This window comes from Lutra lutra, chromosome 13, assembly GCF_902655055.1.
Source record: "Lutra lutra chromosome 13, mLutLut1.2, whole genome shotgun sequence".
Lineage (NCBI taxonomy): Eukaryota > Metazoa > Chordata > Mammalia > Carnivora > Mustelidae > Lutra > Lutra lutra.
Window position 1 is genome coordinate 17,703,395 of NC_062290.1, and position 22,096 is coordinate 17,725,490.

The 22,096-nt window shown below is 43.2% G+C and overlaps 1 protein-coding gene across 5 annotated transcripts in view; it reads right to left on the bottom strand.

The window, feature by feature from the left end:
• The window catches only part of PRUNE2 (prune homolog 2 with BCH domain), a 261,380-nt gene that overhangs the window by 37,221 nt on the left and 202,063 nt on the right, over positions 1-22,096 (bottom strand). For all 5 annotated transcript variants that reach the window (XM_047699658.1, XM_047699659.1, XM_047699657.1 and 2 more), the window contains exon 10: positions 1,478-1,557. In XM_047699658.1, coding sequence (XP_047555614.1) covers positions 1,478-1,557 — 80 coding nt within the window. The remainder of the gene's footprint in view (positions 1-1,477; positions 1,558-22,096) is intronic.

The window sequence follows — 22,096 nt, forward strand, 5'->3', positions numbered from 1 at the left end:
ATCTTTCTTTGCCTGGCATTCTACCGTTTTTTTTTCTTTTTAAATAAAATTGAGGTATCTTCCCAAATTACATTCTTTGCTCAAGAAGTCACTACCTTTTAGGCTAATATTTCTTGACACTGGTTCCTGTATCATAAGTGATAGTCTTCATATGGTAACATGGAAGCCACATGGAGTGGCTCCCACTCTCTCAGTATAATATGCAACCTCCTCCTATTGTGACTTTCACTTAATGGAAGTAGAGCTGGAGAAGTCATTTTTAACCAAATCAACCCCAAATCAACAATGGTAGAAAGTTAGCCTAAGAATAGAAATTTTAGGATTCACTATCACAAAATTTCTGAAAGGCCATCTGGTATACCCCTCAATTCTGGAACTGTAATTCCGGTCTTGTCCTAAGGAAAGTGATTCTGTTTCTTTGTCATTAAAATTTTTTCTCTGCATAGAACATCACCCAAACTGTGTTCCATGTAATGCTTTTATGTATTCTACTTTAAAAAATTTCTATTGACGGGTAAGTTTGAAAAACATTGGGTTTCTAAATGATAGGAATTCTCAGAGCAGTGCTGTCCAGAAGTTTTTTGTGATGACAGAACTGTTCTATATGCTGTTGAACCCTTGAAAGGAAGCTCGTGCAACTGAAAAACTGAACTTTAAAAGTTTATTTTAAATTTTAATTAATTTAAATAGCCACGTGTAGTGATCCACTACCATATAGGATAAACGTAGCCTTCATACTTGCATTCACAGGTGCATTATGAAACTTTAAGAGGAGTGTGGATATACAGTGGCTACAGGCTTATTTAACCAGAGAACATTTAAAAATAATTATGTCACATGACTGATATCTTGAAAAACACACTTTAAATACTTGGACCCAAAAACAAATAAATAATTGACTCTCTTCTTCCTCCTCCATTCTAGGCTTGGCTGATAGCATGAGGGTTCAGGATCTTGGCATGATCCTGAAGCTGGTACAGTGCTCAGGAGTGACGTTAGTACTAAGGGAGGGTAAGGTGAAACTGGAAATTTAAAATTCTTCTTCTATGTGCCTTGAGCTGGACACCCGTGGCAGGTAGGGTTTTTGTTTGTTTCTTTGAATAATCAGGATACCGGGCCTTCTTGACATCACGTTATTCATTTTACACATTCTCACACTGAAGTACAAATCTGGGGCACTTCGGTGTTAGTTAGAATTCGGTATTCTGATATAGGATAGCCGCTTATCACACACTGACTGTTACAGCCGTGGCCCAGGAGGTCAAAGGCAGCCCACACTAGTGAGCACCAGTGTTTGAATCAACTCGGAGATTAACCAAATCCAGCCTAACACCCTCCTCACACATATTTTTTTCTTTTCTTCACTTTTATCACTGACATCACAAGTCGGATGCATAGGAAATGGTTTTCTCACTGAATAATAACAAGGCCTGGATATAGACAAGTGCTGAAGGAAATGAACAAATGTTCCTCTCACCAGGCCTCATGTCTGTAGCACTGGGGCTCGGCATTCCCTCCTCAAAGGGGATGTCCATGCCTACATCCTCTGACAGCAGTCTGAAAAACAAAAACAAAAAGCAAAGCACAGTGTGTAAAAATTTGTGTGGGATTGAATTTTCTCTGAAAAGGCAAATCAGAGTTTCCAGGATAACCTTTTCAATTTGCTTGAAATAAACCCAAGTATGTGAACTGAAGCCGGCATAAGTGGCCCCGTTTAGAATAAAGACTTTTCTGCAGTTACTGTGAAGAAGAACCACGGGTACCCGTCTTACTCTGTATACACAGCAAGCCATTTCTCCTACTAACTCACACAAGTAAGCACACACCAAGGGAAGAATCAGAAACAGGAAAAGCAATTAACAAATAAAATATACTGACGGTGGGCATCGAATAATACTTTTTCAACAAGAGGCAACACATGTGCTTTGGAGTAAAGACAGAGCTGACTTCGTATATAACTCTTCCTCTGTGTCAGTTTGAGCACATTAAATTGTTGTCAGCAGAGGAAAGCAGACTCTGCTGGTCTCTATCAGTAAAACAGAGATACACCATCTACCTCATTGAGTTGCAGAAAAATTAAGCAATAAATGTAAAGTGCCTAACATTCATAAGAAGGCACCAACTGATGTTATTTCCTATCCTTTTCCGAATATTTAGAGACTTGGTGTGAATTATATGTCAGTGAAGACAGTTCTGGTCATGAGATACCATGTCTTCTTCCTAAACAGTATTGAGCCCAGGACTGGTAAGCCTAGTGGAGGGGAACAAGAAAATACTGGAGAAAATTGTGACAAACGTATATGTTCTCATGGGAAGCTGACCACGGTGAATTCCCCTTGACCTGTTTTTACCTCCTGTTCCTTGGTCAGTACATCCCCATTTATCATGAGAACCTATTTTTCTTCTTGATGCCCTCCATGTAACTTCACTCATCTAGGGTGAGTCCTTGTAATGTAGGCACTAATCTAAATTTAAGCATGATAAACCTTTGCGTTAGTGTTCTAAATTTAATCTCTTCCTCCTTATTGTCGACACTTTCCTCCACTTGAATGTGGGTCTACCAAATCTGGAATTTGCTTATCTGGATAATCAATCTCCAGGCTCCAAGTCAAAGCCCTTGTGTCAGCAAAGCGCGATGATGAAAAAAAATTCTTGGTCTCTAGTGAGACATAATGCTTCATTTATTTGACAAAAGGGTAGTGAATACCTACTCTGGGCTGATCATATAGAGGAATAGAACAGATGAGCCTCTTTCTTGTGGAGATGGGACCACGAGGTTAAACTAGTGACTATCACCCATTGCTCAGTGCTGCTCCCTGAGATCACTCAGGGACCATGGCCGCATGGTTATCCATCAAGCCCAAAGAGTCCTTCAAAAACACAACCTCAGGAAGTATCTTTCATCATATACTTGCTGAGGCTTCTGTCCTGTGTGTTCTCTAAAATGAATCCTGCACCCCAGTAGAAAGACAGCGGGCAAGAGGTTGGTGTGTAAGTCAAAGACAATACCGTATGGGCAGGAACAAGATCGCCAGTGTCCAACAGACACCATCCTGGGTGGCAGCAAACCAAATTATCTAGCAATAGAGGTGTGGTGGTGAACAAAGAGAAGACCTGGGCTAGGCCCAGGTTTGAAAGTCCTGGGACCCAGAGGGATGGTTTTCCAAGATGCTGCAGTTTTTCAGATTTTCTTGCAATGATTCCTTGTCATGTGACATAAACTGTGTCTGTTCTCCTTGACATACACCCTTCAGTACCTATAAAGTAGCAGGCTTGAGGGGCACCTGGGTGGCTCAGTGGGTTAAAGCCTCTGCCTTCGGCTCAGGTCATGATCCCAGGGTCCTGGGATCGAGCCCCGCATCGGTCTCTCTGCTCAGCAGAGAGCCTGCTTCCCTTCTTCTCTCTCTGCCTGCCTCTCTGCCTACCTGTGATCTCTGTCTGTCAAATAAATAAATAAAATCCTTTAAAAAAAAAAAAAGTAGCAGACTTGATTTAAGAGCAGCTGGGACCCAGTCTTAGTTCTATCACTCACCGCGTGTCACGTGACAAGTTATCTAATCTTCCTACGCCTCAGTTTCCATACCAATAAAAGAGGGAGAATGTGTGATGCCTAAAAATAACACTAAAAGGAAACAAAGTTATCCATTATTATTGTAGTTCTTTTTGGCATCTAGTCTAAACAGCCTGCTGTGTTAGCCTTGAAGCTTCATGAGGACAGGAACCATGTCTGTCTCTACTGCTATGTCTCCAGCACTTGGCAGAGGTCAATACGCAATAGATATGGGTTGAGTTGAATTACCGAGCTTGAAATGACCTAAATGTCCATGGACATTATTTCCTCTAGTCTTCTATGAGTCAACCTTAAAAAACAAAAAGACATCTTAGCTGTACCTACTTCACGGAGCACATAAGGGTGCTAGCCTTAGCTCAAAAATAAATATGAGAGCTTTAAAATAAATGGATAGCATCAGTCTCAAATTTGTGTAGGTTTTCTGTGCGACAAGATGGATGGACATAGAGGGTATTATGCTAAGTGAAATCAGCCAGTGAAAGACAAATACCATATGATTTCACTTGTACGTGGAATCTTAAAAACCAACAAAAGAAAGAAAGAAACAAACAAACAAAAAAAATAGAAAGAAACCTATCAATACAGAGAACAAAGTGGCGGTTGCCAGAGGGGAGGGGGTCAGGGGACGGGCAATATGGGTAAAGGGGAGTGGGAAACAGAGCCTTCCAGCTATGGAAAGAAAAGTCATGAGGATGAAAGGCCCAGCATAGGGAATATAGTGGTATTGCAACAGCACTGTATGGGGATGGATGGCAGTTGCACCTGTAGTGAACATGGCATAACACAGAGTCACTATGTTGTACACTTGAACCCAATGTTGTGTGTCAACTATACTTCAATTAAAAAAAAAAATTGAAGGTTTTGTTACTCTTCGTAAGTTATGGGCAACATCATGAAATAACTGAATGAATCCTAGATATGAGGTTAGAGTTGTAGGTTATAATTCTATGTTAGTACAAACAAACCAATTAGCCCTGAGAAACTTATCCAACCCCCTTTGTGATTTTAAACGGAGACAATAAATATCTAGTATCACAGTGACCGTGGAGAATAAATATAATACATGTGAGTACTCCATTAATTACAAAGCATTGACTAAGTTTAAGGTAGTACATTCCCTCATTTTAGACATAGCGTCAGAATTAGGGATTTAACTGAAGGATGTGTCAGGGTTGGACAAAACATAACGAAGATTACTACAAGTTGGGTATTAGCCTAGGTAAGAGAAAATTTCAGTATGGCATAAATCTCCATAAAGCCTGTAAGTGCCCTTGAACTCACTGGCGTTAGTGAATAGAGCCTTTTTCCCTCATCACTTTTTTTGCAACACAGAGCTGAGACCCTATTAAGAAGGTGCTGGAAAGCCAGTGTTGGCATGCATAGGGGAAGGGAAGCTGAAGGTTGTGGTCAGGGGCAAGCAGAAAAAAGGGACGCCCACAAACCGTGGATATCACAGAAGGCCATAGGGGCATTTTAGGAAACCCACAGGGACAGAGAAGGAAAGCTGAACCGAAATAGCCTGGAGGCAAACCTGGAAGAAACGCAAGTCGTGTTCATTGTAAATACTTCTTCAACCACATTCATGCCTTGGGTCCGTAAATATTTATAGAAAGGACATGGCCAAGCAGAGTTGTTGACAATTGAGCAAAATGGAGTTTTAAGATCAATAATTTAAGCCTCTCGGGATCTATTAGGTAACAAATCAGTCCAGAGTGAAGATAAATATTTTACCTTATCCATCCATAGCCACTATTTAATTTGGGGTTTTCTGTATACAGAACGGAGCTACCAAAGAGGCTGAGGGAATTGTAAAACACAAATCTGACTCTTCTGGGGCTGCCCTCCCAAAAAGATGCTCAGCTCCATGTCTCCATCTAGAGGACGGATTCGGAACTGTTTGTTTGCAGAATGGTTTTATAATCGTTACTGCTCTTGACCAAATATTTCTAGCTCTTGGCCTTCTGGGTACACAGTAGAATTGTACTTCTCTGTCCTCCTTGGAAATCAGGGTGGTCAGATCATTTGCTTTGACAGATGAAGCAAGAGTGGAAGTGGCAGGTGTGGTGTGGCAGGTGTAGGGTGGAAGAATTAGGCCTGAGCAGGAGTGTGGGTGCCGTGGGCTGCTCCCCGTCTAGATGGCTGAGCTGGCGCTCTGTCAGGCCGCAGCCACGTGGCTATGAGAAGCAGAGGGCCCTACTTGAAGCTCACTGAATATGTAAGAAGAGAAGAATTTTTATCGTGGTTTGCCCCTAAGATGTTGAGTCTGACACCATATCCTAATCCTGCCCATTCTGACCAGTACAGCTGGCCTCTATTACTGGTTTTGAAGGGATTATCTGACTCATACTCTGCCCTAATTTGGGAAACCCATTTCCCCTATTCTCAACCTAGGCTCATGCTGATGGTACCTATCTCGTCTGGGTTACTAAAGCATGAAAGAACATTTTTAAAAATGAGAACAAAAGCTCAGAAGGACATCAAATGCTTTCAAGTGCTTTATAAGCTTGAGTATTTATACATCATCTTTATGGTTTTTCCATCTAGCACCTTCAATTCACTTAATGTTTTTCTTTAAATCGACTTATTTCGTTAAGTAAATTTATTGAGAAAGGAACATTTGCATGACTTGTATATATGGAAACTTAAAATAACTCACCTAGAATAGTCACATAAATTAAATATAATGACAATAAAACAATGTTATTAAATTCAAGAAAGAAACACCTGGGCTCTGACTCTGAGACTTTCTCTCTTTGCTAAAAAAAAAAAATAAGTAAAAATAAAATAATTAGAAAGTGTCTGGCAAAGTGTAATGCCGTGTATCATTATAAATACAAAGAAATGCTATATAAGATAAAGCATCGAAAAGTAATTAATATATTTCCAAGCTTGAAAGAAACAAAACAAAATCCCCAGGTGCCAGAAACAGTGTTACTCCAGAGCTGGTGAAAAAGTAGCTCACAGGATTTTAGATTGGACACAGGCATGAGAGGTCCCCAGGAGAAGCGACCTCCAGGTACTGGAAGAAAGACCTAGACCAGAACTTCTAAACAAGGCACTTATTTTAAGGAACTTAAAGGACTTAAAAGAACTTAAGGGAACTTAAAGAACTTAAAGGAACTTAAAGAACTGCCCCTTAATGAAAAGAGGATGAGAAGAAACTCTGGTCTCTGGTCTTGGAAAGCAAGTCTGCCTGGAATCTTGGGTGGACTATGAAGAGGAATCTATGAGAATTAGAGACACTACTTGTATGCCAAGCCTGTTTCAACTGACATCACCTGAATGATATAGGGAAGGAACCCAAGTCAAGAGATTCAAATTAAAATTCATCTAGGACCACTGAAGGCCTAAGCTCTGGGGTTCCAGAAAAATCAAATGTGAAGTCTCTGGGTAGTGTTATTTTTACAATCTGGGATTCCTTGGAGATCCGCTTAGGAGAAAGAAAAAATCCTTGGAAAGATGAGCTCACATCAAAAAACCAAAACAAACAAACAAACAAAACCCCCAAAAAACCAACAACAAAACAAAACACACCAAAAATCCAAACCATAAACTACACTAGGGAAAAAAACACCAAGAGGGATTGCCATCAGATTCAGCAGACAGAAGAATTAGCAATATAAGTACCACCCCCACCCCCCACCCCACAAAAGGAACAGAATGAAAGAGATTCTAATGACTAAAGAATAACTTTTTTTTTTAAAAGATTTTATTTATTTATTTGACAGAGATCACAAGTAGTCAGAAAAGCAAGCATAGAGAGAGAGTGGGGGAAGCAGGCTCCCTGCTGAGCAGAGAGCCCAATGCGGGGCTCGATCCCAGGACTTTCGGATCATGACCTGAGCCAAGGCAGAGGCTTTAACCCACTGAGCCACCCAGGCACCCCTAAAGAATAACTTTTAAACCTTTGTTGTGTGAAAGCACTGAGATTCGGGGTTGTCTGTCATAGCAGGTAGTGTCACTTACCCCAAGTAGCCATATTGCTTTTAAAAGGAACATCTAACAATAATAATGTATAAGAGCTGACAATAAAGTGACATTAAAAAAAGTCCGAAAAATATTAACCACAGGATATTAATATCAAGAGATAGATTTTAGGCAGAAAAGCATTCTTAAATCCGAAGAAAGTTATTATTTTGTGATAAAACGAATTAGTTTTCAGGGGCGTCTGGGTGGCTCAGTCGTTAAGTGTCTGCCTTCGGCTCAGGTCATGATCCCAGGGTCCTGGGATGGAGCCCTGCATCAGGCTCCCTGCTCAGCGGGAAGCCTGCTTCTCTCTCTCCTGCTCCCCCTGCTTGTATTCTCTTTCGCCTTGTGTCTCTCTCTGCCAAATAAATAAATCTTTAAACAAAACAAAACAAAACAAAACAAAAACCCCGAGTAACTCTTCAGAAGATGTAATCATCTGGAGCCTACATGCTTTCAACAACATAGCCCCAAAATAAAATAAAAGTTGAATATAAATTACAAGGAAAAATTGATTTCATGAGGGAAAATCTATATATACTTCTCAAGAATTTATAAATCAATCTGAAAAAATGCATAAAGATATACATCTGAGCAATGTAATAGGGTAGCTTGATCTAATGGGCTTCACTGAATAAAAATACACCATATTTTTCAAACTTATAGAAACTGACTATAAAGAATGTCTCATAAAACATCTGAAGTCAGGGGCGCCTGGGTGGCTCAGTTGGTTAAGTAGCTGCCTTCGGCTCAGGTCATGATCCCAGCGTCCTGGGATCGAGTCCCACATCGGGCTCCTTGCTCATCAGGGAGCCTGCTTCTCCCTCTGCCTCTGCCTGCCATTCTGTCTGCCTGTGCTTGCTCTCTCTCCCTCTCTCTCTCTGACAAATAAATAAATAAAATCTTAAAAAAACAAACAAACAAACATCTGAAGTCAGTATCACACGTACCATAATCTCTGCCCTTAGGGACATACATCTAGAAACCGATCATGAAAAGACAATTTGGAAATTGAGAAACACATTTGTAGGGTAGGGTAGCAGGTTAAGGTGTTCATTGATTGTTCTTTGGAAAAATATCGGATATATTCAGGAAAAATGATTATATACAGAGAAAGATCCTTTATGTTAGAGTTCCTAAAATTCTCCTGGCTTCCTTCTAGTCACATAAGATCTACTGGACTGATAAAGTTGCTTTCTCTAGAAATGGCGATAAAAAGAAGAAAGAAAAACCAAACAAAACTTTTCATGAGGTGCCTGCCTTTCTTTGTGAAGCGCATAAATTAGGCCTTGAAAGCCCAACAGTTGGAGGACTGCCATTTCAGGATTCTTGTCTGATAAAGGAGGCTGCACAATTTAGGGTAAGATACGTATTTGCCACTCTGTGAACCCTCGGCGCTTACCAAATTACTCATGCGGGAAGCAAGCCAGAGGCTGCCCTGGGGCTTCATGCTCTGCTTAATCAAGCTGATCCCAAGAAAAGGATGGGAACTTAGGTCCACAGGAAACTGGGTTTGAGCCCATAAAAGGAGGCTCTGGGCAACAATGACCTAGGCTTCCTTGACCTAGAACAGATATGTGCTGTGGTCCCCAGAAGCCAGCCAGCCAGGGCAGATAGGAAAGGGGTGATGACAGAGAAAGTAGATGACAAAGGCAGAGAAGCACTGGGCATTTGCCCAGAGACTGACCTCTCTAGGCATATTGCAGAAACCCACACACCATACCCTCTGTTCTCAGCTTCTCAGAGGAGCGGGACACAAAGCAGTCTCCTTCCCCAGGGTCAGATTCTGAAACTCTGCAGGTAGCAAAGATTACTTGTAGTGCAAATGACCCTTGAATAAGTTCTTGAGGTGTTCCCTAAATTGTAATATATGTGATTAAAATCCTTTGTGTATAAAATCATTTACAATAAATCTTATGGACACTAAAGTTTGAGGAACACTGAGCAGGGAGAGAAGGAGGCCATGACACCATTTCAACCATCTGCCACTCAGATCACAATGAAATCACTGGCTGGGAATAGAGATGCATGGAGAGTTCTACCTCTTGCTTGAGGGGTATATGCCATACTCTCTGCCTGTGTTTTCTAGACCTTAATACATATCAGTCATTTGTGTGTTGCTGAGAAGATTATATTAAGTGGCATGTTCTCCCACTGGGGATGGGTACATAGTTGTTTATGAAGTGATTTCATAGCCCACAGCAGGACTTACACAGCAGGCATCTCAAACTCAACATGCACAAAACTGTATTCAGCATCTCCTCCACACAGACCCCGTATATCCTACATTCTCTGCGGTGGTTTTTAAAAATGTCCAGAAATTCTTTGACACTCCTTGCAAAAGTTGGAGCCCAGTTCCCCTTCCCTTAAGATTGGGTTGAGTTTAGCAACCGCTTCTAAAGAACAGAATAAAGTAGAAGTGATAGTGTGTGACTTGTAAGAGTAGGGTCCTAAAAAGCAGTGTGGCTTCCTCTTTGCTTTCTTGGGTCACCCACTGGGACAGGTCAGCTGCCATGTGGTAAGGACACTCAGGCAGCCCTGTGGAGAGCTCCATGTGGCGGGGAACTGAGGCTTCCAGGACAAATCCAGGAAGGAACGGAGGAGGCCTGCCCACCCCCATGTGAGTGACTCACCTTGGAAAAAGCTCCTCCGGCCCCCATCGAGCCTTCAAATGACAGCAGCCCTAGCCGGGGTCTTGAAAGCTGCTTCCTAAGAGACCCTACTCAGAACTACTCAGAAACTCTTGATTTCTGACTGACAAACTGTGAGAGAATAATGTTTGTTGTTTTATCTTGCTGAAGTCTGAGATATTTTAATATACAGCAACAGCTAGTTACCATGTTTCATATCCCAGTGAATGTCTCTATTGCCTGAGCACCCAAACCTCCAAACTAGCATTCATTCTTACTTGCCCTTCTTTTTAAACCATTCCCCCTCCATCCAGGTGACCACCCCGTCCTGTAGATTTGCCTCACATCTTCTGTCCAGGCTCACCAATGCCACTTAGACGAATGCATAAATGCTCACGTCTGTTCCTTCCTTGCAGGAACCTGTTTCCCTTTTTCTCCTTCCGATTTTTACTGCCCACACCCTCCAAAGCATTTACTGAATCTCCTTCTCAATCTAACCCTCTTGTTTAAATCTCTTCAGGGATCCCCACTGCCTGAAGGAAAGGGTCATGAGGTCTTCCTGCTCTGCCCCTCCCCCCCATGCCAAGCGAGGGCCTCCTCTCCTCTTGTCCACTCCCTGCTTGGCTTTGCTAATCTTGCTTGTCTTTGACAACTCGGCTTGGACATCACGGTCACTGATCTCACCCCCAACCCACACAGTTGGGTCAGGTTATAAAGCAGAAAAGCTAACTACTGAATAAATGTCTTATATAGACGTGAAGATGCCCACTCTTCTGGAAAGTGCTTCTCAGTGTCTCACCGCATATCAGAACTTGATGATCAAAATGCTCTACTGACAAATCACTTTTGTTAACAAGTGCAGCTTTCTTCCAAACAGAATTTTGGAATATTACTGTCTCTTACACAAATGATATGACAAAGAAGGAACTGCTCTAATACAAGCAGGAGGAGCTCACCTGGTGGCCTCCTGCATCCTCCACCTCAGCTTCATAGCTCCCCCCTGACATTAGGAGGACCAGGTTCTTGTAGAGGGTGGGGAGAAGTGGACAACTGTGGGTCTTCAGAATTGAAGCCAGTCTTGGGTGTGCGGGGCAATGGCTTCAGCAGATGGCCAAATGATGGCATCCTGGGCACCAGCCCCTCCGACCTTGCCCACCCCTACCTCACCAGCTCAGCCCCATCTGGAATTCATTCTTTGTGGAGAGGAGGCTGCGGGCGCCTCCTGCCCTACCCCCTATCCAAGGAGACAGGCTCACAAGGCTTCCTCTCCCGCCACAGAGCAATGCACTGGGGGCACTGACTTAGTTTTATTTCCTTCCCCTCAGACATTCAGGAGCATGTAGACTCTGGCACAGAGAATACAAATGCGAGCCTACAGAGATACTCTTCCAACTGCTGCTCAAGTAATCGTGTTTGCTGATCCACAGGGTGTAGTAGAGGAGTGAAGTCTGACTTCTCCAGAGCTGGGCTCAGCAGAGATTTTCTCTAAAGGGCCAGACACTAAAAGTGTTAGGTTTTGCAGGCCATACGGTCTCTGTGGCAACTACTCAACTCTGTCAGAGCATGGGGCGGGGGAGGGAGGGGGGAGGGGGTAAGGAGTCTGGGGGGTGAGGTGGGCAGCCATAAGGAATATGTAAATGAAGGGGTGTGGCTGTGTTCCAATAAAACTTCAGGGACCAAAATAGGTGGCCCGACTGGACTGGGCCTGGAGGCGACAATTTGCTGAGCCGTGTGAAAACAACTTGAATAAAATTTCATTTCTCAAAGTTGGAGAAAAAAAAAATATATATATATATATAATTGTGAAGTTTTAATGTTTTGTACAAGTGGCACAAAATTATGTGTGAGTATAAAGAGTATAAGCTGAGGTAGTTTGGGGCTTTATTTATCAAAATGATAAATGCGGATAGCTTTCGACCAGCTATTCCAATAGCAAGAATACACAGAGCAGAATATTCACAGATGTACACCATGACATATGTAAAAAGATGTTTACTGTAATAAAAAATGTGTTTTTTTGAGTAGTATGAATTTGATGGTGATATAAACACGAGCTAGTTGAAATTCTCCCTAATTACTGCTATCCCAACTGTACTGTTTTCATCTCCCTTCCCCACTTTATGTTATCTTGTCACTTTTGGTTATTAAAATCCGATTCAGTTTAGAACTGCTCATTTCTCATCTTAAAATCTTTCTCCAAAGCTAAGTGTCAGGGAACTCAGGATAGGGAGGGCTCTTCCCTCCCTCCCCTCTCCCCGCTTCTTCTCCTCCTCATCTTCCTCAGATGTCTTAGGTCCAGAGAAGGGGTGGGGTGGGTGGGATCATGAAGTGGGCGCTGGGAGAGCCTGGGCTAAACTTCTACTGCCACTCCTCTCCCCAGCCGGGTTGGGAGGTAGCTCGGTTCTCTCTAAAGCCCCAGCCTCTGCTCCCTTGAGGGTCCATGGGCTCTCCCCACTGCCTTCTCCTTTGGTACTGGAGACCTGGCTTGACTTCATTTTCTTCATTCTGTCCTCAGCTCCTGGCGCTGCCTTTCGCTGGGGACTTTTCACCTTGGGTGGCATATTAATCCGCTGGGGAGGTTGCCATCACAAAGAACACAGCAGATTTCTCACAATTCTGGAAACTAGAAGTCCAAGAGCAAGGGATCAGCCGAGTTGGTATCTTTGAGGGCTCTCTCCTTGGCTTGGAGATGGCTATTTTCTCCCTGTGTCTTTACATGGTCTTCACCTTTATGTGTGTCTGTGTCATAATCTCCTCCTCCCCTTCTTTTTTTAAGATTTTAATTAATTAATTTAAGAGAGTGAGAACGAGAGAGAGAGAGAGAGAAGGTGTAGGGGGGAGGGGCATTAGAAGGACAAGCGGACTCTGTGCTGAGCCCGCCTGGAGGCTTACTCCCACAACACCGAGATCATGACCTGAGCTGAAATCAAGAGCTGGATGCTTAACCGACTAAGCCACCCATGCACCCCTGATCTCTTCTTATAAGGACATAGACCATATCAGATTAGTGTCCCATCCTTAATGACCTCACTTCAATTTAATTACCTCTTTAAAGACCCCCATCTCCAAATACTAGGGATTAGGACTTCAAAATAGGAATCTGGGGTGGGGGCGGGCAGCAATTAAGCCCATAACAGGTGCGGTGCTACTAAATGACTCAAGCCCACTACTGTCTGTCCGCACACAGGACACCTGTATCACCCTACCCCACCCTGCTGTGACAGTGCAGGTCACCCTCTGCCATCTTTGTCAGGGCACACACCCAAGTCCACTGCCTATGTAGACCTCCAACTGGGAGTAAGAAGACAGTCTCTCTTGTGGAAGGTTTTTTGAATCTCTACCCCTGACTCTCTTGCTATAACCCTCACTTGGCTTTGGAGGGGCAGAAAGGGACTCACCCCACTATTCCTAACCAACAATGACTTTTGAAAATTCCCTCACACTTCTCCTCCCCAATCTTCCACTCATATGGGCTGGGGTGATGGCTGAGCTTGGCAAAAGTGGGTCAATTTTTAAGAAGCTTTGGGGGAAGCATCCAATCCAACTGCTGAGAGCACCCTACCATATCTTTCTTTGGGAAATGGAGTACTGTGTACCACTGTGCCCTAAGCTTTGGATCCAAGTTGTCCATTCACTGACTAAAGGAAATTTCTACTTAAGTAATTTATTTTTTTAAAATAATATGAGAGATAATCTAAATGCCTATTAATAGATGAATAATTGAATATAGCATGAAATTCAAGATGGTATATCAATATAAAAAAATTTCTAACTTACTGACATGGAATGGCACCTCAGATATATTTAATAAATAAATATATTTAATAAATAAATCAACTCACAACATGGTATGTTTAGAAATGACAGCATTCATATAAAGTTATAAACATTTATACATATTTTGGGGGATAGATAATATCTAAAGGAACAGAAATATACTATTAATTGCAGCTACCCATATGGAGTAGGTACGGGGATAAAGGAGCTCTTCTGTGCTGTTTCAATTTTTAAAACACAAGCATGTGCCACATTTTAAAATAAAGAGGTAATTTAAATATAATTAGATGCTATAAGAGTTTCTAGAAATCTTCTCTTGGGCAAAGTCAAGTTAACATTAGAAAAATTAAGTGCTCAGTAAGGAGTAATTGAGCTGTTTATCAGTAGCACTATTCTGCTGTCACATCCCACTGCCATATTACCAGGATCTTAATGTTTTCCAAAATAAAGTGTAGGAGGCAGCAGGCATAAACGAAAACATAACTGTCAGCTTCGCGGAAGAAAGGCGGAGAACGCCAGCCTCCCAGCAGCCTCCTGTGATGGGGCTGCCACCGCCCCCTCTGGTCACATGTCTGTCATATTCGTTTATCCTCACAAGTACTTCCAAAGGTCTGGTCTGTGCAAGCAGTGGGGATATGAAAATAGCTAAGACACAGACATGCCGCCCGCCTTTCATGGGACCTGCTGAGTCATCTTTTGCTGTAGGTCCGTTCTCATTTATTTAATTCTACCCTTGTTTTATAGTCTATATGTGACCTCTACCCTCATCTTTTCACTTTGGCTCCTTTGACTGCTGCTCTGTTTCCCTAGTGTTGTTGCTTTTTTGTGTTTTAGTTTTGCATTTTGTTTCCTTAAAAAGTAAATTTTTTTTTCTAGTTGAAAATTTCTATCTGAAATTTTCTATTTATTTAAATTTCTATTAATTAAAATTTCTATTTCTATCTGAAAATTTCCCTATTTCATTTATGTTCTTTTCCTTAACGAAAAAGAAAAAAACTTGATTCCACATTGCATCTCTCTGCCTTCACAGGTCTTTATACTTCTGTGGATGTTTTGTTTTCTGGTTTTTCGGGATTTTTTTGTTTGTTTTTTAGATGTTTTTTTTTCTCTCTCTCTCTTTTTAAAAAGATTTACTTATTTGAGAGTGTGATCACGAGCAGGGGGGAAGGGTAGAGGGAGAAGCAGACAGCCTTCTGAGCAGGGAGCTCAATGTGGGACGCGATCCCAGGACCCCGGGATCATGACCTGAGCCACCCAGGCACCTTAAGTCTTTATGCTTTTGACATTAACGCTGGTTTGGGGTAGCAACCCTCTAAGTCATTGTTGTTTCTGGTTCTCAAATGAAGACACTGAGGCAGAAAACAGAGTCATTTCCTTCTAGATGGGCCGTCAGATGCTAAAGTGTCAGTTGGTACTGTGCTCCCCGTAAAAACCCAGGGGGCGGGAGCCCTACCGGGCAGCCTGCACCCAGGAGCCCTTGTTGAATCAACCTGATGGGTACTCCACCGTTCTGTGCCTTTCGTAACACTAACCTATTTTCATTTTCTGGATTTCCTTCCTGATGGGTCAATGTTTCCTTGCTTTCCTCCAACATAAAGTTCCTTTATCTTTTCATTCCCACCCAGTCACTGGCTGTGAATGACAAGGGAGTCACCTCTCAGACCCCAGTGACCCCAGGAAGCAGGCTGTGGCAAGATACGGGCAGATTTCGGGAATCCGCTCCTGCAATCAGCTTCCCACGAGCTCAGGCCTGTGGCCGATAGGGACACAAGCTGAAACGGACACACGGGAAGGAACAGGACCTGAGCATTCCAAATGGGCCCAGTGGCCAAAGAGACACAGAGGGGCCGCTTCCTGTCATCTTTGTAAGCCACTGCTTCCCGAAGCCTGTGCCCATAGGAGAGATTCCACAATCTATGGAAAAGGGCCTTGTGCCAGGGAAGTTTGGGAAACCCATATATTATACCCTCCTCTTGAGACTTTATAAGGCACGTGAATCTGTCATAGATTCACGTTGTCCTACAGAAAATAAATCTGCTTGATTTTGTGTACCTCACAAAGGTAAACTAAGGAACCGTTCTCTTCCTTTCCTCTGCTTTTCTTTTTAACTCTCTCTCTCTCAATATGTTCACGCAAAACAAAATTTCAGCAGCACAGCTCTGAGACCCAACCCAGCGTGAGAAGTAGGCTGCTCCACACATCTGGGACAGCATCTACCAAAAGCCTAGCAAACATGGCCTGCACGGCTCTGCCACAGTTATTCCTCCTCACTAGCAGCTGAGGCAGACAGCCTGCCTTTGAGTCCTGGCTCTGACCTTTTGAAAAGTGGGACCTTCGTATATACAAATGAAGTATTACTCAGTCATAAAAAAGAATGACATCTTGCCCTTTGCAACGACATGGATGGACCCAGGGGGTATGAAGGTAAGCAAAATAAGTTGGTCAGACAAAGACAAGTATCTATGATTTCACTCACATGCGAAATGTAAAAAAACAAAACAAACAAAAAACCAGACTCTTAAATACAGGGAACAAATGGGTACAGTTGCCAGGGGCCGGGGTGGGGAGGGCGGCGATGTGTGACGAAGGGTGCCCTTACTGGGATGAGCACTGAGTAATGTAGGAATATTAAATCATTATATTGTACGCCTGGTGTCCTTATAAGAAGAGGAGATTAGGACACAGACACACACAGAAGGTAGAGCATGTGAAGACAGGGAGAGAGCAGCCCCCTCCAAGCCACGGAGAGAGGTCTCAGAAGAAACCAACCGCACTCATACCTTGATCCTGGACTTCTAGCCTCCAGAATTGGGGAAAAAATCAAATTTTCTCGTTGAAGCCACCTGGTTTATGCTACGTTGTGACGTCAGCTCAAGCAAACACATATAGTATCTGATCTCCTTCCCCTGCACCCCTAGTTTCAAGGAGAATCTTAGATCTGGAAGGGCGTATCAGGTCCACCATTCATCCCTTCTCCTAGAAAGCCCTTCTACTGCTACCTGACAGATTTAGACGGAACGAGAGAAGCCCTAGCAAGGCCCCTCGAGACTGAGACAACGATTCCATCACCTTTACTTACACATGTCCCACTGCATTGTATAATTACATTCCATGAAACTAACTGACAGGATTTGATTAATTTCATACTCTCCTGAGGGACGTTTTCGGGTATCTGCACAGCTACGCCAACTTCACAGGGAGCTCTGATACATTTACCTATTTCTTTAACCTTGGTATGTCTTTATTGTGAAATGTACACAGCGATTTAGGGAGAAAATGTGCTTATGCTTTTGAATAATTCTTCACAGAATTATAGCATTATGTGGGATTCCCGAACTCTGTTCCGTCTATCACTCCCCATTTCCTCGTTTCCATGCTAGTGAATAACAGTACTGGGAGATAAAATGAGCAGCCTAAGACCATTCACCTACCCACTGAGCTAGTTAAAAACAAGCCTTGAGCTTCTAAACTGGTAAGTACATGAAAAACGTGGTGACAGCCTTTTTATGCCAATCTTGTCTCTGGCCTTGTATCAAGGACATGATCTTTGATCACCCCTGAACTTAGCCTAAGGCACAGAGAAAACCTCCCCATGGCTAGCCCACGAATGGGGTTTGGCTGAATCCCAAGCTTTCTGTTTTTCATTTTTCAATACTAGCCTTCCCATGGATCAAAAATCTCCAGCTGTCCTCTCATCTCCCTGTCACTTGCCCTCCTAACCTACCTCTTGCACAGCTGCTCTCTTGAGATCACACCAGGTTGCCTTCACGCCTGTTTCATTTTAGGAAGCTCTATTTCCAGAACTCTCGATTTCATCAACGCTTCCTGGGTCTTTCTGGGAGTCGGATGTAGAAAAAAGTATTAGCTAAGTAACGTTTTTATCCCTCGTTGAATAAAAGGTTCTCTTGCTTCATGGGTAGTGGTGGCTTTCTAAATGCAGCTTCCACACTGGGTTTGGACAACACTATATCCTGCTACAGGAAGCCTGTGCTCCTTTCCGAATTTTGCACTAGAAGGGACTTTGAAGGATCTCTGTCTGCAGGTAAAACCAGACCTAAACATTATGACTATCCACCTGAGGTTTCCAAACTAGCTTCCCACAAGCTTTGACGGAAGTAGCTTCTAGGGTACTCAGTTTTTACTCAGTTTGTTTATCGAGCTACGCTTTTGGGTAGGTGTTTGACAAACATGTGTGTCCTAGAACCATATGGAAAGCATTAAACTAGTCTGGGGAGGGTACATGACAAAAAGAATGGTTCAGACACAGATTTTGCCCTTAAAGAATTTAAAATCTAAGAGGGGAGAGAAGAAAAGACACACTCAGGTTCACACAAAACAGCACGAGGGGAGTCAAAGCCACGAGACATAACCGGGAGTTTCCGAGGCAAGAGTAGCCCCTCTGACCAAGGGCACAGAGTCCAGGAACCTAGAAGCTCCAGACAAGAGGTAGTGTTTGGGTGGGACCTGGTGGATGGGCTGGGGAGGGAGGGGGACTGACTGCATCTGAGCGCTCCCATTTCCTTTCTCCGCCCTTTGTCCTCAGCCCTCATACCCACAGTCAGGATCTGTTCTGTTCTTCCTCTCTATGAACCAGAATCTTCTTGGAGCTTGTCAGGGGCACCGATGGGCCTAATTCCTGTCTTCAAACTAGGAGTTCTCCTTTTTCTCCTTGTAAGATTAGAGTCGGCCATAGTCCCGCAGGAAAGAGGAAAATGTCACCATCCCCTTCACGTCCCAGCTCAGTAGGGAGAGCTCAGTAGATGCAGGGGCTTGGCGCCTGGGCTAAGTGTCATCACTTAGCAGAAACCACGGGCCAGCATGAGACCATGACCTTGTGCTGACTAATCAGACGTGGATTTAGCTTTCTGCAGGTGCCTCCATCCAAGCCGGCTCCGTCTTGCTCGGATGGGGGCCATCACGCTTTCTTCACATTGCTTATGGTAACCCGAAGCGAGCCCAGCAAGGATACAGGCTCCCAGTCATGGGGAATGACATGGTAACCTATCCCCACATGCGCCCATTCTTCTCCAGGCACCTCTTCCTCAATTTTCAAGTACTCTACCTCTCTTCCACGTCTGCCCTTCTGGGATCACCTCCCTCCTTTCTGCCTGGGGCAGAGTTCCAGCCTCTCTGATGTCGCAGGTGGACAACCAGCTCCCGCCTTGCCTCCCATCTCTCCCACGCCAGTGCTGTCCACTGCCAGTCACAACACCCAGTTCAGAAATCTCTGGCTTCCCACTGCCAAGACACATAACACAAACTTCTATGTTTCACCCACAGAATTTAGACCAATTCAGCCGTTGGGTCTCCAAATGCTCTACCTTGCAGGCAAAATGAGCTCCTAGCTCCCCAGGTCTTGCTGACAGCTCGCCTGCCTCTACAGCTTGCTTGCTTTATATTTCCTTCTGCTGGAGGGTACCTTCCTCCCGATTACTGAACCCACTTTATTTACCTATTTATTTATTTGACGGTGAGAGACACAGCAAGAGGGAACACAAGCAGGGGGAGCAGGAGAGGGAGAAGCAGACTTCCCGCCAAGCAGGGACCCTGGGATCATGACCTGAACTGGAGGCAGACACTTAATGCCTGAGCCACCCAGGCACCTTGAACCTACATTATCCATGAATCTTGTACTTGCCCCTTTACAACCAAGGAGAAAGACCAAGGCCCTCCCACCCTTGAGAGCCCAGAGCTCCACAGTTGTACCTCTTACGGAATTGACTTCCTTCTGCCCTTTGCAAGCCATTTGTTTCCTCCCTTCCTCGCTAGAGTCAAGGTTGCATCTTGATTACTTCTGCAACACTCAGTCCTGAGGGGTAGCATCTTGTCCATAAGAAACACACAAGCTCTGAGAGTGCCGTTCAGTTACACTTCTCCCAGACTTTTTTGCACCTTTCCCCCAAATTTTTAAGGGTTGGAAAGCAAATTTCCTAATTGCCACCTTATCCTTAAAATGAAGACTGCTAGATTTTTTTTTTCTTTTAAATCCTGAGAACTTTGAATGCATGGACTAGATTTTGCTAGAAGCTTCTGATAAGGCTGAGAGGAAACAGCACAAGATCAAGAGCTAGGCCTCTTGGTCCGGATCCCAGCTGCCCAGCCACTGACGGTGACCTTGAGCCAATCCCTCACTGTAACCAGGGCTCATTTTTTTTTTTTCCTTTGCCTGTAAACTGAAGAAGTGAGTGAAAACAAATTCTAAGATTTACTTCAGTTTCTCTTACCCTACCAATTGAAACTTGGGTTGTAAATACAGAGACTCAGGAAACTATCGAAAATAGTAGGCAAATGGCCTGCTGGAGCCCTCAAATGATAATGTGCTTGGACAGGGGGCATCCACTCCTGCTTTTTTTCCTACACCCCTCTTGCATACCTATCCCCTCAAGAACCCCATGATTCCTGCCATTATTAATATGGAAGGACCTGCAGCCCAGTGTTCTTTGTCAGCTCTGACGCAGACAGGATACCAGGGACAGAATCTGTCCTTCGCTGATTTTCCCACTGCCCCTTCTTCCGCTTACCCCTTCTCCCCAGCTGCACGATTGACTGGAATTGATAAAGAACTGAGAACCCATCCCAAATTCAAATACTACTCTAGCAGGAAGTTGCTTTTCAAAAAGCCTTTATTTACCAGATCTTGAGGCATCAGATAAAGGGCAGGCAATTCCAGATTAGGTAAAAAGAAAAAAAGAAAAAAGAAAAGCTTTTATGTGCTGTGGGTGAACTCAAGTTTTCCTGTCATAAACTATATTGAGTATTTGAACCTACAGGCAAACCCCACACCTTGTGTTCTCGCTAGCTAGGAAGTATGAAGTCTAAAGGTCAAGGAAGTAATATGATCCTTTAATAAGAGATTAAATTTTTCCCTAGTACAGAGCCATTCAAGAATGAAAAACCAAATGGGGTGTAAAGAAAATTCACTGGAATACACCAAAGAGAGCCCTTGCCCCGGAAAAAAAAAAAAAAAGTTAATTTGGCTTCATATTAATAGGAAGGAGACTCTGGCTTATTATCCTTAAGTACCTTTGAAGCTTTACACCTTATTTAAGACATAAAGGTTACTTTGTGTTACAAAGTAAAATCTCCCAAGACAGTTTAGACACTGCTAACTGCAAAGGACAACAGCCTCAGGTCGCTTTTATCTGTCTTTGAGTTGCAAAGCAAGGTTCAAGCCATTTTAAAGTACAAACTTTCACTATCCTGAATATGTGTAATTTACCAGTAAAGACAGGGTTTTCCTCCCAGATAAGAAGTCGCTTATCAATTAAGAAGAAATTTCATGGGTCATTTTTTTTTATCACCAGGAATTTTAATCTAATGATTCCAGATTTTACTTTCTGCAAATATGATCAATTAATATTTAAGAATACTTTCGTCAAATTGAACATTTCAAAGTGGTCTCAGACAGTGGCAGCTCCCATTTCTCTCTAAGGCTTGGGGCAGTCATCCGGGAGGAAGTAAGCCTGGAGGCTGGGCTCCCTCACACAGCAGACTCACACCACGTCAGGAGTTCACGTGAAAGAAGGGGGCGGTTGACACAGATGCTGTCCCTCTCCCTTGAATCACCAAGACCAACCAGTACTCTGATCTCAGGAAGAATCATACTTGGTTTAAATCCCTCCTAGGTGGGAGTCTAGTTTTGGGTTTTTTTTTTTTTTTTTTTTTTTTTTTTTTTTTTTGGCTTCCAACAGAGGAATTTAATAACCCATGTATTTCTTGTTTGAAATTGACCAGGTGGTCGTTTTGATTTAGTTTCTCATATAAGTTAGTTTCTCCGCGAAATAGCGATATTCTGTCCATAGTGTATTTTATCTCCAGATTTTGAAAAGGTGGGAGAGAACAATACAAGTCCATTTTGGAGGATGACCTATTTCTGCAGCTTAGAACTTAGGTAAGATTTAAAGATTACAAGATTCATTCGGAAAAAGGAGAAGTGTATGTTACCAGCTTTGGCAACGACAAGCAATAATACAATAATACAAGAAATAAATACGCCCCTGTACCAGGGCCTCTCCGCCTGTCAAACAGACACCGTCATACCCATTAGGCAAGAGTCCTCAACAGTTTCCAAATTGTCCCTTCCTTCGATTTTCTATCTCCATTTTCATCATAGGAAGGAAGGCAAAATTTTGTTTAGAGCTGTTACCGAGTC